We start from the raw sequence: 18679 nt of genomic DNA, 5'->3' as shown, positions 1-18679 counted from the left end.
AGCAATATTAGTATCGCTTTATCCATTTCTTTAAGACATCAAGCTTCATATTGTTGATGAAATGGTTCATCAGAATGTTTAAAATCCTAAATCAAGCATTCCAACAAGTAATATATACATCAAATAATGCATATTAATATTTTATATTCCCATTTTGATCCAGACTGCCAGTGTGCTTTTTTTAAGATAAAGTTTGCTGTTTACATAACTCAGTGGGGTGATTTCACTGTTCACTTCAATCAACCAATCAAATGTGCACAGTCCTGTTTTTTTTTTTTTCTCTCTGGCATTCCAAGTCAAAACTGTTTCATATCATATTTTCTGTCTACTATTACATCATATATACTAAATTTTACATAGTAAACCTACAGTATGCAAAGTGAGCATTTACTCTGCTAATTGAACAGCCTCTACTTTTTTAGTTATTAACCCTAGTCAATTCCACCCTAATTTGCATACACACAAGTGAATTGGTCAAAGCAATAATTTATCACTTTGACAAATCCCTTATTAGACAGCTCAATCCTAAATTCCAATCATATAAACCACAGCCTTAAAAGTAGCTGTAATCTCTCTTTAATTAACCCATATTGTTCTGGTAATTGACACGTATTACATGTTAACTTGTAAAACAAATAAAAACAAACAAAATATGAATGACAATAAAACAAAAGTGTGTAAAAAAAATAAATCATAAATGTTTACAAGCTAAATGTTTACAAAATAAAAATAACTCCCAAATCATTTAGGATTCACTTTAATATCAATGAAGATTACATCAAAAAACTTTTATTTAGTTGTGTCCGCTATTAATCCATGTAAATTCACTATAATATTTAATATATACATCAACAGGTTTAGCTGATGTGGCGACTTGCCAAATCGGAATGTCTAATAATACCTCCTACTTTAAATATATAAAAAACTGAAATACAATGAAATTTTACACTATCCTTTAATGTCTATCTTATTTAAGTATGGAGGGATTGGTGCACTTTACTTTAGATAGTTGTGCAAAGGCATCTGAATGCAAAGTTAGCAGCAACTGTATACCTATCTATTTGAAATCAAATTCAATTTTTATTGCTTGGAATAAAGATATTTAATTTGCAAAGACCTTAATTGCCCTTGTGTATGAATACGGTAGGTCAGCTTGTCTAAGTCCACCTGTTAAAGAATGATGTGCCATGTCGCAAAATATTATTTCTGGGTGCATGCCAGCTTCACATGGGAAGGTCTCTAATTTAAATGTATCCCCCACTGGGTTTTAATAAGTGATTTATCTATATGATTTAGAGAGAAGTACTACAACAGGGAACATTTCAGACATCTCCTGATTTATACATACAATCCCAGTTAAGTCACCTTGTTATCACTAACCAAGTGCAAGCACCATGCTAAAGTATAAACCTTGCTGTCTAATATAGAGTATGTATACTGTATAATATATGTATAAGGCTAAATGTAAGGGAAAAAAGCAATTAGTTTGAACTACTTGTTCTACTGTAAAGGAGAAAAGTCAGATATAGGAAAGACGAGTACATTTTGGCAAACTTGATTATTCTGTAAATTTGCAAATTTTTTACAACATTTTTGATTTTTATTTGACAAAATTGCCCCCTAATTTTTCTTTACAGCACTGCTTTAATACGTCTGATTTCCTTTTGGGGTTATGTATATGTTTGGGGTCCCAACATTGAACCTTGGGGTACACGAGTAATACCCTTAGCCCTGACATGTGCAATTCCTTTCAGTCCAAATCTAAATTCAGACAAATTTTTGGTTATTCGGATGTATCAGAATCTCCAATTGACAACAGTAACAAATTTCTTTGAAAGGTGTTTAGTTTATTCATTTTCTGTGAGTTCCAAATGTTCAGAATGATTCAAATTCTGATCGGTCGAAAAATGATCGACCGATTAAAATTCTGTGTGAAAGATAGCTGGTTGTTAAGGAGCATGCTGAGAAGCCGGCCGCTGTGTCCTTCACAACCGATGACTCATCAGCAGCCAGCTGGCTTCCCATTGACAGCTTAATGTAAACAGAATTGATGGCAAATACAAATTCAGAAAAGTGTGGGGTCCCCTCTTATTCATACCAGGCCCTTATCCAAGCATGCAGCCTGGCAGGCCAGGAAGGGGGGGACAAATGAGAACCCCTGTAAGAGAACTGTCAGTGCACTCAGGGCGCACGCACATGCGCACAAGGAACTCAGTGGACTGCAGATGCGCCAATGCGCATGCACGGAGGAGCGCGCACATCCGCGGGAGCGCATCCACGCCTTCTCTTGGCGCCAGATGGCCTATTTAAGGAACGGACTGATCCCATCTAGTGCTGACAGATCTCAGCTGTTCCGGTACCTGTATCCTGTGTTTACCTGCCTGTTACTGAACCTTGGCCATCCCTAACCCTGCTACTGGATTTCGCTACACTTCTGATTATCGGTTCCTGAACTCGGCTCCCTACTCTGACCTTGCTTCTGCCTGATGACTTTGCACCTTGCTGCCCATCTGTTACTGAACCCGGCTATCCGTGTGACTACGCTCCCGTCTCCCGTTTGGCTCTACTCTGCTTCCCGGGTATCTGAAACTCTGTGCCTGTGACCTGCTGCGACATTCTGCCTTCCAAGAATCGCATCATCTGCTTCAGGCTTCCAGAGCTTCATCTGCAGGCACTTGTGTCCCTCCGGACCCTTGATTTCCCCTGTCTCCATTCTCAGCGGGACCAGGGCCGGAGATTCAAGAGAGGCTGACCTCATCACTTCAGACTCCTTCCAGATATGTGACAACCCCCTTCCTGGACCATACCAGGCTCACAAGCCGTCAACATGGGGGATGATTTGGAGCAGGGGGCCCCACCAAAGCACCTCATCCCCATGTTGGGCCTCTTCTCCACAACCCTGGTCCAGCAGTTGTGGGCCTCTGCGGGTGGGGGCTTATCGGAATCTGGAAGCCCCTTTTAACAAGGGTGCCCCCAGATCCAAGGCCTCGCATGTAAAACAGTACCACTACTCATTCACCAAAAAGTGCTCAAAGGGTTAATAAAAACACAACAGCACTTAATGACCTTGTAAAAAAGAAACATAACAATACCGACCTGAGCAGGGGAAAAAATACGGCGAACAGCTAGGACACTTTTGACATTATTTTGGGACCATTGACATTTTATACAGCGATCAGAGCTGAAAATAGCCACTGATTACTGTATAAATGTCACTGGCAGGGAAGGGGTTAAACACTAGGGGCAATCAAGGGGTTAAATGTGTTCCCTGGATGTGTTCTAACTGTAGAGGGGATGGGCTCACTACAACATGACAGAGATCACTGCTTCCGAAGACAGGGAGCAGTAGATCCCTGTCATGTTGCTAGGCAGAACAGGGAAAAGCCTGTTCTGCCTCTCCTCACTGCAATTGCAAGCCGCCGGTGAACATTTGAGGGGACCCGGGGCACCTGCTAGGTTGGAATTTACAAGGGATGTACGCGTACGCCCTTTTGCCTGCCTGTGCCATTCTGACAACATAAATCAGCATGCGGTGGTCGGCATGTGGTTAAATAAGGTAAAGTGGAGCACAATATTCAGATGTGTGTTTTAATTATCCAAAATGGGCCCTGGATCCACTCATGTTTTAAAGCAGCCATGCCCAATGCCCTTTGAAGATGGCTGCTGTTTTCCAGAAACTCCAATATGCGGAAAATCCCATCACAAATGAACAGGTGTCCACATTGAAATACCCCCTTCCTGTGACAACTCTAACATTTTAAATTGCCCTTGGTACTGGAGGCTGTGGTCACTAAAACAAACAGAAGGGCTGAATGGGTCAAAAAATGTGTTTTTACTGGGAAGCTGCTTACACAATACCTTGATACAAGTGTGATAGTACAGTTCCCTGTCCTGGTAATGGTCGCCCAGGATTCTCAAATAGGCAGGGTGAGGGGCTCCAGGGATATTTAATGTGGAGGAATCTGTTTGATCAGTTTCCTCCAAAGTTTGTAAAATCCACTTGGGGACCTGGAGCCCGGAGATTCCATAGCGATATGGGTGGGATGGAATCTCCAATCCTGGGACCGGGTTTTGGAAACAGCCAGGAGTCTGGCTGGTTGATTGAGCAGGTGGGTCCTGGGCTTACAGCAGAGTCAGGAACAGGGTTCTGGGCTCCACCATCCCAAGGAGTCCAGGCAAGCAAGGGAGAAGCATGCATTACTGCATGGTATAGACCGAGGGCCAAAAGCTGTGGGCTGAATAGCACGGAAGCTGAGAGAAGATAGTGATTGTACGGGAACTTTGGTACATGACCAAGAGGGCTGAAGCGTAAAGCCTAAGCGGCAGTATTTCTGAAGAGAGACAGGTGGCTCTGCATTTTCGGTTGATTATTACTTTATTGCTGTAGCAACTTGAAACCCCCTGCGTGGGAATGCTGGATGAACGTTTTTTCTTTCTTTTAATAAAAGTGGGTCAACAAACCCTTAAAAAGCACAACTGACGTGGACTCACTGGTATGCTCTACAGTGTAAAGTCTACACAGATGCTAAATAACCCTCAACATTACACAAGATATACCATAAATGCAAAACGAACGTGTCACTATAACGTACTGTAAATTATAAATAAGCAATAAATCCCATACATAAAAAGCATATATGTATGTGAAATATGTCATATAAATGCCAAAATTTGTGTCAATTAAAGGCTTGACTAGGGTTTAAACACTTCCATACTTTATTCAAAAATACAAAAACAATGTTTTGGCTTTATATATGAATTAAAAAAAAATCATATCTAAATTTTAGATATTTTGGAAAGTGAGAAAAAGGGTGCATGTGAAAAAAAAATTATACGTATTAACAATTTTCTGGCAGCTTACGTGAAAATGGAGAAATTTTCCAGTTGCAACCTTGAGTTGTGACAAGACTATACATTTGCAGGTGCACCTTACATATCTTACAAATGTCAAACTATAATAAATATATGGCATTACTGTACAGCAGTTCCAGAGAGGATGTTAAAAAGCCAAAAAGAGAAATATCATTGGTAACCACAAAAGGTAACTTTTATAGCATTTTATTACAATCATAAACACAGGCATGACATGTGAATGTATATGGACAAGGAGAGAAAATCTGTAACCTATTCAAGCAAAGCTAAAAAAAAAATCCTGGCTAGCAGAAAACTATTTATACAAGCATAAAGGCTACTTTTTATACATCGATAAAATATATATATATATATATATATATATATATATATATATATATATATATATATATATATACACACACGCACACACAGTATCTCAAAAAGTGAGTACACCCCTCAGATGTGACAACACTGAAGAAATTACACTTTGCTACAATGTAAAGTAGTGAATTTACAATATTGTATAACAGTGTAAATTTGCTATTCCCTCAAAATAACTCAACACACAGCCATTAATGTCTAAACCGCTGGCAACAAAATTGAGCACACCCCTGTGAAAATGTCCAAGTTGGGTCCAAAATGTCAATATTTTGTATGGTCACCATTATTTTCCAGCACTGCCTTATCCCTCTTGGGTATGGAGTTCACAAGAGCTTCACAGTCTGGAGTCCTCTTCCACTCCTCCATGAGGACAACATAAAGCTGGTGGATGTTAGAGACCTTGCGCTCCTCCACCTTCCATTTGGAGATGCCCCACATTGGCATTCATGGTTCCCTCAATAAACTGTCGCTCCCGGTGCCAGCAGGACTCGTGCAGCCCCAGACCATGACACTCCCACCACCATGCTAGACAGTAGGCAAGACACACTTGTCTTTGTACTCCATCGGGTTGCTACCACACACACTTGACACCATGTGAACTAAATAAGTTTATCTTGGTCTCATCAGACCACAGAACATGGTTCCAGTAATCCATGTCTTTAGTCTGCTTGTCTTCTGCAAACTGTTTGCAGGCTTTCTTGTGCATCATCTTTAGATCTTTGTTGACAGCTATGTAGATCAATTTGATGCAGTGTGCGGCGTATGGTCTGAGCACTGACTGACAGGCTGACCCCCACCTTTTCAACCTCTGCTGGCAGCACTCAGACAACCTCTGGATATGATGCTGAGCATGTGCACTCAACTTCTTTGGTCAACCATGGCAAGGCATGTTCTTAGTGGAACCTGTCCTGTTAAACTGCTGTATGGTCTTACCCACCGTGCTATAACTCAGTTTTAGGGTCTTGGCAACCTTCTTATAGCCTTGGTCATTTTTTATGTAGAACAACAATTCTTTTTTTCAGATCCTCAGAGAGTTCATTGTCATGAGGTGCCATGTTGAATTTCCAGTAACCAGTATGAGAGAGTGATAACACCACTAAGGATGAGCCGAACACCCCCCTGTTGGTTCGCATCAGAACTTGCGAACACACCAAATGTTTGTGTGAACTTTAGAACCCCGTTAAAGTCTATGGGACTCGAACATTTGAAATCTAAAGTGTTAATTTTTAAAGGCTAATATGCAAGTTAGTGTCCTAAAAAGTGTCGTGGGACCTGGGTCCTGTCCCAGGAAACATGTATCAATGCCAAAAAAGTTTTAAAAACAGACGTTTTTTCAGGAGCAGTGAATTTAATAATGCTAAAAGTGAAGCAATAAAAGTGTAATATTACTTTAAATGTCGTACCTAGGGGGGGGTGTAAAGTCAGCATGTGAAAAAGTTTCCCGTACATAGAACTGTCCCTGCACAAAGTGTAATTTCTGAAAGAAAAAAAGGCATTTAAAACCAGCTTTGCGGCTCTAATGAATTGTCGGCTCTGGCAATTCAGAGATGATTCATTCATAAAAAATAAAAATAAAAAAGCTGGGGGTCCCCCCAAATTCCATTAACAGGCCCTTCAGGTCTGATATGGATATTAAGGGGAACCCCGCCGTCAATTTAAAAAAAAAATACGTGGGGTTCCCCCAAAAATCCACACCAGACCCTTATCCGAGCACGTTAACCTGGCCGGCCGCAGAAAAGAGGGGGGGACAGAGTGCGGCCCCCCCTATCCTGAACCGCACCAGGCTACATGCCCTCAACATGGAGAGGATGTCCCCATGTTGATGGGGACAAGGGCCACAACCCTTGCCCGGTGGTTGTGGTGGTCTGCGGTCGGGGGGCTTATCAGAAAGAATCTGGAAGACCCCTTTAATAAAGGGGACCCACAGATCCTGGCCCCCCTATGTGAATTGGTAATGGGGTACACTGTACCTCTACCATTTCACAAAGGAAGTGTAAATAGTTAAAAAAAAAAACGTAGAAAAAAATCCTTTATTAATTTAAAAAAAAAATCCAGCGATGTGAATCCACTCTCAGCCCGGCCCCCCACTCCAACGTTGTCTTCTATCCTGCTACGGATGATCTCTCCAGCGACGGGTGATCAGCGGTCCAGTCCAGCAATGAGAAGATCCATCCGTCCAGAGCGCAGCAGGCGAGCTCCTCTCTCCGCTGGACACAGCCCAGCGGAATGACGCGCTGGAGCTGTGACATTTCTTATATAGGGGAAGCGGCCACCCGTCACATGACCCCGCCCCCTCTGACGCACGTCACTGGAAAAGCCCGGTATTTCCCGGTCTTTCCCAGTGAAGTACGAGGGTGCGTCAGAGGGGGCGGGGTCACGTGACGGGTGGCCACTTCCCCTATATAAGAAATGTCACAGCTCCAGCGCGTCATTCCGTCATTTCTACGGTGTCTGTGTTTTTTGTTTTTTTTACTATTTACACTTCCTTCGTGAAATGGTGGAGGTACAGTGTACCCCATTACCAATTCACATAGGGGGGCCAGGATCTGGGGGTCCCCTTTGTTAAAGGGGTCTTCCAGATGCTGATAAGCCCCCCGCCCGCAGACCCCCACAACCACCGGGAAAGGGTTGTGGGGATGAGGCCCTTGTCCCCATCAACATGGGGACATCCTCCCCATGTTGAGGGCATGTGGCCTGGTGCGGTTCAGGAGAGGGGGGCCGCACTCTGTCCCCCCCTCTTTTCTGCGGCCGGCCAGGTTAACATGCTCGGATAAGGGTCTGGTGTGGATTTTTGGGGGAACTCCATGCCATTTTTTTTTTATTTGGGGTGGAGTTCCCCTTAAAATCCACACCAGACCTGAAGGGTCTGGTATGGATATTTGGAGGGAACCCCATGTCATTTTTTTTTTAAATTGACGGCAGGGTTCCCCTTAATATCCATTACCCCAGCTTTTTTATTTTTATTTTTTATGAATGAATCACCTCTGCATTGCCAGAGCCGACAATTCATTAGAGCCGCAAAGCCGGTTTTAAATGCCTTTTTTTCTTTCAGAAATGACACTTTGTGCAGGGACAGTTCTATGTATGGGAAACATGCGATATTTCACATGCTGAATTTACACCCCCCCTAGGTACGAAATGTAAAGTAATATTACACTTTTATTGTTTCACTTTTAGCATTATTAAATTCACTGCTCCTGAAAAAACGGCTGTTTTTAAAACTTTTTTTGCATTGATACATGTTTCCTGGGACAGGACCCAGGTCCCCAAACACTTTTTAGGACAATACATTTCATATTAGCCTTTAAAATTAACACTTTAGATTTCTCCCATAGACTTTAACAGGGTGTTCCGCAGCTTTTCGAATTTGCTGCGAACACCCCTAATTGTTAGTTTTTCGGCGAACAGGCAATGTTCGAGTCGAACATGAGTTTGACTCGAACTCGAACCTCATCCCTAAACACCACATTTAACACACATACTCCCCATTCACACCTGAGACATTGTAACACTAACGAGTCACATGACACCTGGGAGGCAAAATGGCTAATTGGGCCCAATTTGAACTTTTTCACTTAGGGGTGTACTCACTTTTGTTGCCAGCGGTTTAGAAATTAATGGCTGTGTGTTCAGTATTTTTAAGGGGACAGCAAATGTACACTGTTATACAAGCTGTACACTCACTACTTTACTTTGTAGCAAAGTGTAATTTCTTTAGTGTTGTCACATGAAAAGATATAATAACATATTTTTAAAAATTTGAGGGGTGTACTCACTTTTTGTCCATGCCCTGGTGTGGTTGGTTTGCAATAGGAAAGCAGGGGACTGGCAAGGATCACCAGGTATTTCACACAAAGGAAGCAATGCAAAGAGGACAGGATACCTTTTAATACAAGTACATAGTAACGAAGACGCATATGAGAAATCTGAAATATTGTTGTAACATTTACTTTAACATTAAATGAAATAATGGTGTTGCATCTTAATGTATTATCCACACACACTGGTGCACTGGCTAGGATTTAAGGGGGTCCTTTTTTAGGAGATATTCTCTCAAAGAACTCCCCCAATATGTAAGCTCATGTGGGCAGATATCAACATAAGAGGGGGGCACACTTGCTGCTCCTTTGCTACGTAAATATGAGCCTGCATGCATGTAGTCCTGTTTTTTTGAGGGTGGGACACACTTTTATTTTGTATTTTATCTTTGCACTCATAAAACAATGGTATTCACTTGCACCCATCTCATACTAAGGTTGATAGAGCTTTTCTGTGGTAAGTATTCGGCTAATGACTGCATTCCTCACAGGTCACAGAGAGACACAGAGATTAGGGGATTTGCTGTAGAATACAAATTTTATCGTACACTGTGAGTAGGAAGCTAACTATTTCCAATAATCGGCACATTTTTTTAATCAATAGGTTCTATTCTGCAAAAATTTAAGAAGTATAGTGAGCCTGAACAAAGCGTGAGGAAATTATTATTATGGGACTTAGCAGTGATTTCATAAGCCAGGTGGTAAATCTGACACGAAGAGTAGGATGTACAGTGCATGCACAGGATCTTAGGCAAGTGAAGCTAAGAGATGACAAGGTGCTTTTTAAAGATAACAAATCCTTTAAGAGAAGAGCTTACCGTCGCTCGCTGCATTGCGGGCTGACAATTTGCAACTGATCATAAAAATAATAATATAGGTACTATTTTATGGATACAACTCCTGGGGACTAATTGAAATTTAAAAGATGTGGCTGTGTTTGGTTGTTCTTCAATTCACCTGGTATTCACCTACCCCTGAGTAGGGATGAGCCGAACACCCCCCCCCGTTCGGTTCGCACCAGAACCTTCGAACAGACCGAACGTTTGCGCGAATATTTAGAACCCCATTGACGTCTATGGGACTCGACCGTTCGAATTCAAAAGTGCTCATTTTAAAGCCTAATATGCAAGTTATTGTCGTAAAACGTCTTTGAGAACCCGGGTCTTGCCCCAGGCAACATGTATCAATGGAAAAAAGTTTAAAAAACGGTCGTTTTCAGGAGTAGGACTTTCTTCACAGGAAAACTATAGACACCCAGCAGGTACAATATTTAATGGAATTTTTCATATTTTTTTTTTAAATTTAAGCATCATTAAAATCACTGCTCCTGCATATTGTACCTGCTGGGTGTCTATAGTATGCCTGTGATAACGTCTTTAAATAGCACAATCACCTGCCTGCCAGTAAATTAGGAAGAACTATACAGCTAAGCTATACAGTGTATAAATATATGTACAACACCTGGGATGTATATATATCCTCTACACACTGTAACATTACCTGACTAGCCTGCCTGCCTGCTCTATCTACCTGCAAAAAATTACACTCTCTCTGTCTCCCTCTGTTAACTGCCGCAACACACTACACAAGGCCTCCCTGCAGGCGGCCTTTTATAGTGTGGGGCGTGTACTAAACCCCCCTGAGCCATAATTGGCCAAAGACACCCTAAATTAAGTAATCAACTTTGACAACATCTCTCAATAAAATAGTTTAATGGGTCATTTCTAGTTAATGAATGCATTTTAACAGCTTGTATGTTTTTGGTAGAAAGGAATTCCACATTTCCTATCAATTTCTTCAGTAAATTATAATAATTTTATTGGCTTTAACTAATTCACCCAGATGAAAAGCCCAGAGCAAGATGAAATATGGAGTTCAAAAGCACACATATACTAAATACATGTAAAATACATGAAAAAAAGATTTCACTTTCATATAATTAAACAAGCATTTGTGGCAGCTTAAAAGATAGATTTAAAGCTGAAAGAACAAAAATACAGAGCAGTGTGTACAGTGGCTTCACTAGGGGTTGGTGTCACCTGGTGCGGTAAAATATGGTGTCACCCCCCCCCCCCCCCATAACCATTTCCAAATATTTTTTACCCTACTGTTTGCTCTCTGTTCTCCTTTCTTCCCCTTTTCTCTCTCTCCCTATCCATTTTTCTTGTTCGTTCTATCCCTTCTTCTTTCTCTCCATTTTTCTTTGTCCCCTCCCCCCACCTCTCTTTCTCCAGGACCGGAATTCACATCTCAGGAGCCTATAGGCCAGGGGCGTACCTAGAGCATTTGGCACCCGGGGCGGATCCAATATCTGGCACCCCCCCACGTTAAAATGTAAAAACACCCCACTGTGCCCCCTGCATACCTCAGCATCCTTGAATATCTCTTTGTTACTAGTGTGTACCCCTCTCCACAACTGCACCTCTGGACCCCTTTACATTACACAGCCACCTGCACCTCTTTACATTACACAGCCTCCTGCACCACTGGACCCCTTTACATTACACAGCACTCTGCACCTCTGGACCCCTTTACATTACACAGCACCCTGCATCACTAGACCCCTTTACATTACACAGCACCCTGCACCACTAGACCCCTTTACATTACACAGCCCCCTGCACCACTGGACCCCTTTACATCACATAGCCCCCTGCACCACTGGACCCCTTTACATCACATAGCCACATGCCCCTCTGGACCCCTTTACATTACACAGCACCCTGCATCACTAGACCCCTTTACATTACACAGCCCCCTGCACCACTGGACCCCTTTACATCACATAGCCCCCTGCACCTCTGGACCCCTTTACATTACACAGCCCCCTGCACCACTGGACCCCTTTAAAATTACACAGTGCCCTGCATCACTGCACCCCTTTACATTACACAGCACCCTGCATCACTGGACCCCTTTACATCTCATAGCCCCCTGCACCTCTGGAACCTTTTACATTACACAGCACCCTGCATCAATGCACCCCTTTTACATTACACAGCACCCTGCATCCCTTTACATCACATAGCCCCCTGCACCTCTGGACCCTTTTACACTACACAGCCCTGTGCACCCCTTTACATTACACAGCACCCTGCATCACTAGACCCCTTTACATTACACAGCCCTCTGCACCCCTTTACATCACATAGCCCCCTGCACCACTGGACCCCTTTACATTACACAGCACCCTGCATCACTAGACCCCTATACATCTCATAGCCCCCTGCACCTCTGGACCCCTTTACATTATAAATAAATAAAAAGCCCAAGGGAATTCTTTTGGACACATTTAAAGGTATTGCAATTTTGATTTGCTTGTTTACATCCAAAAGACAAATTAACAACATTGACCTTCCACCACTAGCCTGGTGGTGGCCACACATAAAGTTTGGGGATTGGTTACTTTCCATCCTAATATATATATATATATATATATATATATATATATATATATATATATATATATATATATATATATAATTTTGAACAGAGAGCAATATGAAGTCAATATATATATATAATCAGCGCCATAATACTAATAAATTACTCCTATAATAACGTGAGAAAAAAAAGCAACAAATTTAACCCTCTGAGTGTCTACACAGCTGCTGAACACTTATAGTGATACACCACACCTACTGCAATTATTTATATATATATATATATATATATATATATATATAATGGCAAAAATAAATTCAGACCTACAATCCTTAAATATTATATTAAATATGAGTTACTGTGTCCTGCTAATGTCAGAGAGCTGGAGATTTTATACTAGCAGAATGGAAACTGGGGGCCAGATCCTCAAAAGAGATACGCAGGCGGTTCTGCTGTTCCGCCTGCGTATCCCTGTTTCTATCTTTGGAACTGATCCACAGAATCAGTTTCCAAGAGATAGACAGAAGATCCGACATGTGTAAGGGAATGCCGTCGAAATGCCGCTTCGGGTATGCAAATTAGCACTTACGGAGATCCACAAAGCTTTTCAGCTTCGTTTTTTTTCTCCGTAAGTATTAAGGTGTAAAATTAGGGCTGCTTTTACAAAGTGTAAACTGTTTACACCTTGTAAAAGCAGACCCTTCTTACCCGCGACGCTGTTATTTTTTTTTTCTTTTTTCCCGCCGTATCTTTTTTTTTTCCCGACGCAATTTTTTTGACCTGGCGCGATTCACGAAGCTCGGCGTAACGTAATTTCGCGCTATGCCTGTCGGGAAAATGATGTCACGAGCATGCGCAGTACGTCCGGCGCGGGAGCGCGCCTAATTTAAATGGGACTCGCCCCATTTGAATTGGGAACGCCTTGCACCGGCCTGATTTAAGTTACACAGCCGAAAATTTCTAGGTAAGTGCTTTGTGGATCGGGCACTTAGGTAGAAATTTTGCGGCAGTGTAACTTAAATCAGAATATTTAAGTTACGGCGGCTCTTTGTGGATCTGGCCCTGAAATCTTATAAGAACACAGGAAAGGATAAACATGTACATTTTTTGTACTTTAGCTATGTGTTGGAATACAAGTTCAGTAAAACCGTTTCAGGTGAAAACTTTATATTATATTCCATAGTAATATTGTTATATAAATATTTACTTTTCATCAATAAGTATATATTTTTTAACAATACTACCACATGTGTAGATGAGAATCTGATTCAGCTTGACATCTCCAACAAAAGAACCTTAAAGTAAAACCAAAGGCAAAATGTTTTGTTTAGTTTTGGATAGAGGGGAGAGGGATTAGTACGCTTGCCAGTTTTTTTTGCTGCCTGTGCCCCCCGTTAAGGAGATTCACAATCTCCATTTGTCCTGTTTACTATCATTATTGAAAGAATATCACAAATTTAGGGTTGTCCCCAGAAAAGTAATTGAGGGGAAATCTTCCAATGGGAACACTAGTTTTAAAGACCTGGGGGTCCCCAGGGCATTCTCTTAATCTGCAGGGATTTCCTCTCACTTCCTGTTTGGCTATGGGACAGGAAGTGAAGGGAAATCTCCAAAATGGGAAACAGATGGCAAAAATGAATCTGACAGGGGTTATAACTCTCCCTATCCAAAATGAAGAAAACAAAGTTTTATTGTTTTACTATCTTTTAAATAGTGAAGGAACACTAGAGGTTTTCTTTCTTGTCTGCAGATCAGTCATGTTTCACAGCTGGAGTCTATTACGACTATGGTTTCTGCATTGATGCTTATAGTGAAGGCATATCAGTGTACATTATGCAAGTAAGTGTCAGAATATTATGCGCTTAAACATTTACTATTGTTCCAATTTCAAAAGCAATGCAATTTTTTGTAAAATAAATGACAATTTATGTAATTACCTGAAAGCTTAAAGCGGAGGTTCACGCAAAAAGTGAACCTCCGCTTTTTGGATCCCTCCCCCCCTCCGGTGTCACATTTGACACCTTTCAGGGGGGAGAGGGGTGCAGATACCTGTCTAAGACAGGTATTTGCAACACTTCCGGGTTCGGATCCCAGCGGAGAATCCAGCCTGGCATGTCACCCCCCCCCCCCCCGCTGTCTTATGGGAAACACTGTTCCCAGGAGAGAGTGGGGACATGTGACGGTGCGCCGCAATCCTCGCGCATGCGCAGTAGGGAATCGGGCAGTGAAGCCGCAAGGCTTCACTTCCTGAATCCCTCACGAGGTCGGCTGCTGACATTGCGGGCGCGCTGGACTGGTAAGTGTCCATTTTTTAAAAGTCAGCAGCTGCCGTATTTGTAGCTGCTGTCTTTTAAAAAAAAAATCGGCCAAACCTCCGCTTTAAAAAAAATTGCAAAAAAGAACTAAAATATCAGCCAACATGTTTTTGTTATCTGGCAAAACTTTAGTTAAAAAAAATGGGATTGATTTACCAAAAGAGTAGAGTCTATTCCTTTTCAACGTAAATGCAAAATACAGTATTTAATGTAAAAAATTACAGTGATCTGTATTATAGTTCTTTTTTAGTTATTTTTTAAATGTATTAAATCATTATTTGATAGTTTTCCCTTTTATTTTTGGCAATAGGAATGTAATTCAAAATCATTGGACTGTAGAATGCTGTGTTTTTTTTTGACAGGGGAAATAGATTTAATGAAATTAGCCTTACAAGTTGTCTGGTTTTAAACCAACATTTTCTGAGTACAAATCCTCCAAACATCTCTTACCTGGAAATCTGCTATGTTGAGTCGCATCGCAGTTGTATCCATTAAACTGTGCATCCACTGACGACATGTAAGCTGACAACAGCAGTAACAACCTTATCGATTCCATGGCCAAGCCTATCAAAATATAATCAGCACAAAAATGATCAGACCACATCATTATTTAATGGTTGGTTACTTTAATTTATTACAGTAACAATAAGCTGTTTCTCCATTGATCTGTGTTTACAACACTACTACTTTCTAATGCAATTACCAATACAATAGATTACCAAGAGCTGTATTAAACACTGTGCACATGATAAAATGCATTTTGTTTCCAAGCATCACTATATTAAAAAATACAATATATTTCAATAATATATTTAATAAGTAGGTGAAGACTGGTCTACAAATAAAATGATGCAATACTATTCAGTAGCATTGTCATTACATGAATTGCAACTATATGTTAATTCTCTTGTACATATGTTTGATTGTCTTAAGTTTAAAGTGGATGTAAACCCACTCTAATCCTTTCTAAACTAATGCCATAGTGCTAATCTATAAGGATATACATGCCTCCTGCATGTATCCTTACCTGACAAAAGTTTCCCCTCTGTCTGTTATAAGAACTGAAAAACTGCAGATTCTGTGGATGGGTCTGTTGTCTGGAGCTTGGTGGGTGGAGTCGTGATGTCAGACTCCCCACCCACCTCTTCACTCCCCTTACACTACTTGTATGCTATGATCACTAGCATCCAGTCAAAATCCAGAAAAGTAACCACATGACTTCAGAAAAGGAGTGGGGATGGGAATTAAAAGGGCTAGTGCATGAGATATGTAAATAACCTGTCACTCACAGCAAGGGGGTGGAACGGACTAAGGTTTTTCTCTATAAGTCCGTTTTATTTCACTGAACAATAAGCAGATTGCTCAAAGCTAGATTAACTCTGTGTGGCAAGACTGGGCACAGATGATGGGAAACCTTATACTGTACATTGTGACAGCAAAGAAAAATTTTTTTTGGGGGGGTTTACATCCACTTTAACATTTAACATGACATTTTCTAAGTACTGGAATTCAGTGAGGGCCAGGGAAGCAATTTTTCTTAGTAGTTCATATCCCCTCCTGGGCACCAGTGGTGCAAAAGAACCTGACAGAAATGGCTGTTATTCTTAAAACAAGATCCCTTTTTAGACCCCAGGATGCTGAAGGGGATAACAGGTGGTCTACACATTCATGGTGCTCTTACTATGGATATTACAGCTCATATGCGACATTTAGGAGCCCCAAACTTTAATGATAGGTTGGACAATTCAATCAATTATTCAATGTAATACAAATAATAAAAATAAAATAAAAATAAGATTAATTTAAGCTCCTGATTGAGTTTTACTTTGCCAAAATGATCGAGTGTGCTGAAAAATATGCACCTTAATATAAACAGAGGTGGAAGGTGTTGGATCAAAAGTGAAGGAGCAAAGTCATTATTGTAAGTGCACCTGAAAAAATTTGAGGTATGAGTAACTAATGCAGCAGAGCCAAATAATCACCTCTGCCTGGGCCCCCTTGACCTTAATCTTTAACTGGGCAGATGTATAAAAGTGGCAGGTCTCCTGATCTGCATTTTCACTTTAGATAGTCCCTTCCAGTATCGAAACTCCATTGTATTTAAAGATGAATCACAAAATGAGTAGGGTAATTATAAAATGTAATCTTCAGGTGCTATGGCAAAAACTGAAGACACCACAATTAGACATACATTATTCTGAAGTGCTGGTATTGTCAATTTTTTTCCATCCAACCTTGTATACTTATTAGTTTTTTTTTTTGCTGAAAGGACTAAAAATTTCTTCTTTTTTTTTTTGTTTCAATCCTAAAACTTAATATGTTAAGAAAGAAAATATCGAAAATCACCATGTATTATCTTTGAACTAGCGAACGTGGCATACATAAACACTCAAAATATTAAACTACATTTGTAAAAACATATTCATTACCATGAGTGTGTCATACGTGTGGGGAAAGGCATCTGCTAAACCACACACCAACAGTAAATTATATCCATACAGAATAAAGAAGCACCAATGGATAGAACACATCATGAACGCTTTCTTATAAATGAACCTCGAATTACCCATATCACACTTGATTCAATTTTCATGCACACTATTTCCATGTTCACAGTCGGCAGTATTTAAAATTGAAAGTCTTATGTCATATTTTGGCATTCTATGTACAAATATCAAAATGGGCAAACTATAGTAGAACAATATCAATGATTCACCAAAAAAAATAATGAATGAATAATGAAAATGAATGAATAATGAAAATAAATGAATGAAATAGCACTGAGCGAATTTAAAAGTGATTTTCTTTCAGGAGTCTTGAAAAGATTATTCAGCATTGACTGCTGGAACATTTTCAAATTAAATATGTTACTGGACGAAGAAAAATGGAGATTCAATTAAATTAGAAAAGAAGGAAAATTAAAATGAGTTTATCTTCATCTTTAAGAACAAGTAGATAGATCTTTGGATGTGCTGAATAAGACTTTGGATTTCATGCGTGTGCTACAGTATAATTCTTCACCTTGTCTAAGTAAATGAAGTCTTCACTTACATTTTCATCACAAACATCACAAAAGTAAACACGATGGCTATATTCTATTGAAATTCCCAGCATGTGTGATTCCAAATCAATATCATCCTATTAGAATGTTGTTCCAGGACTTGGTTTCATTAGTGGAAACTGTCTCTGTGGAACATGTAATGTAAGATTCCCAGACACCGTAAAGAGACTGCTACACTTACAGATGTATTGATCTGAATTGTCATCAAAACCAGCCAAAGACCAGAATGTAGCCTTCTAGTAAATAGCCAAGCATTATATGTCTCTGGTGACATAGGCACATGTAAAAGATGGTGAAACTGGTGACAAATATCAATATGACAGCTATAAATGTTATCTTTTGAATTGCATAATGGCACACTATTTATAAAGTTACAGTATATCTAAATGGTCCATTTATAAAAAGTTACAAATACTTGTAATGGTTGTCATATGTGTGAAATTTCAGTTTCTATTTGTTGCCTTTCACATAGTGATTTCATAGTGAATTTAATCCTAAGAGAAAAAAAAACATGAACATTCGACCAAAAAAGTTAAAGTGAAACTTTTTGCTGTAAAGGGGAAGTTTGGCTCTATGCCCCCCTTCCTCTTTTGGAACATGTTTTTTTTGGGGGGGTAGGCGGCTATCTGGTGTTGACAGGTATGTGCTCCTACTTCCGGTGGGATCACCTAGGCCAGGGGTGTCAAACTGGCGGCCCTCCAGCTGTTGCAAAACTACAAGTCCCATGAGGCATTGCAAGGCTAACAGTTACAAGCATGACTCTCACAGGCAGAGGCATGATGGGACTTGTAGTTTCGGAACAGCTGGAGGGCCGCCAGTTTGACACCCCTGACCTAGGCCATTTCACCAGAATTTCCCTCCCCCCA

At 40.6% G+C, this 18679-nt stretch overlaps 1 protein-coding gene across 1 annotated transcript in view; it reads right to left on the bottom strand.

Moving 5' to 3' along the window:
* The window catches only part of ZPLD1 (zona pellucida like domain containing 1), a 103157-nt gene extending 87690 nt beyond the window's left edge, over window positions 1-15467 (bottom strand). The window contains exon 1 of the mRNA XM_040336624.1: window positions 15203-15467. Coding sequence (XP_040192558.1) covers window positions 15203-15359 — 157 coding nt within the window. The 5' untranslated portion in view covers window positions 15360-15467. The remainder of the gene's footprint in view (window positions 1-15202) is intronic.
* Window positions 15468-18679: the final 3212 nt, after the last annotated feature.

Source organism: Rana temporaria, chromosome 2 (genome assembly GCF_905171775.1).
Source record: "Rana temporaria chromosome 2, aRanTem1.1, whole genome shotgun sequence".
NCBI classification, from domain to species: Eukaryota; Metazoa; Chordata; class Amphibia; order Anura; family Ranidae; genus Rana; species Rana temporaria.
This window is presented reverse-complemented; position numbering and strand designations above follow the sequence as displayed.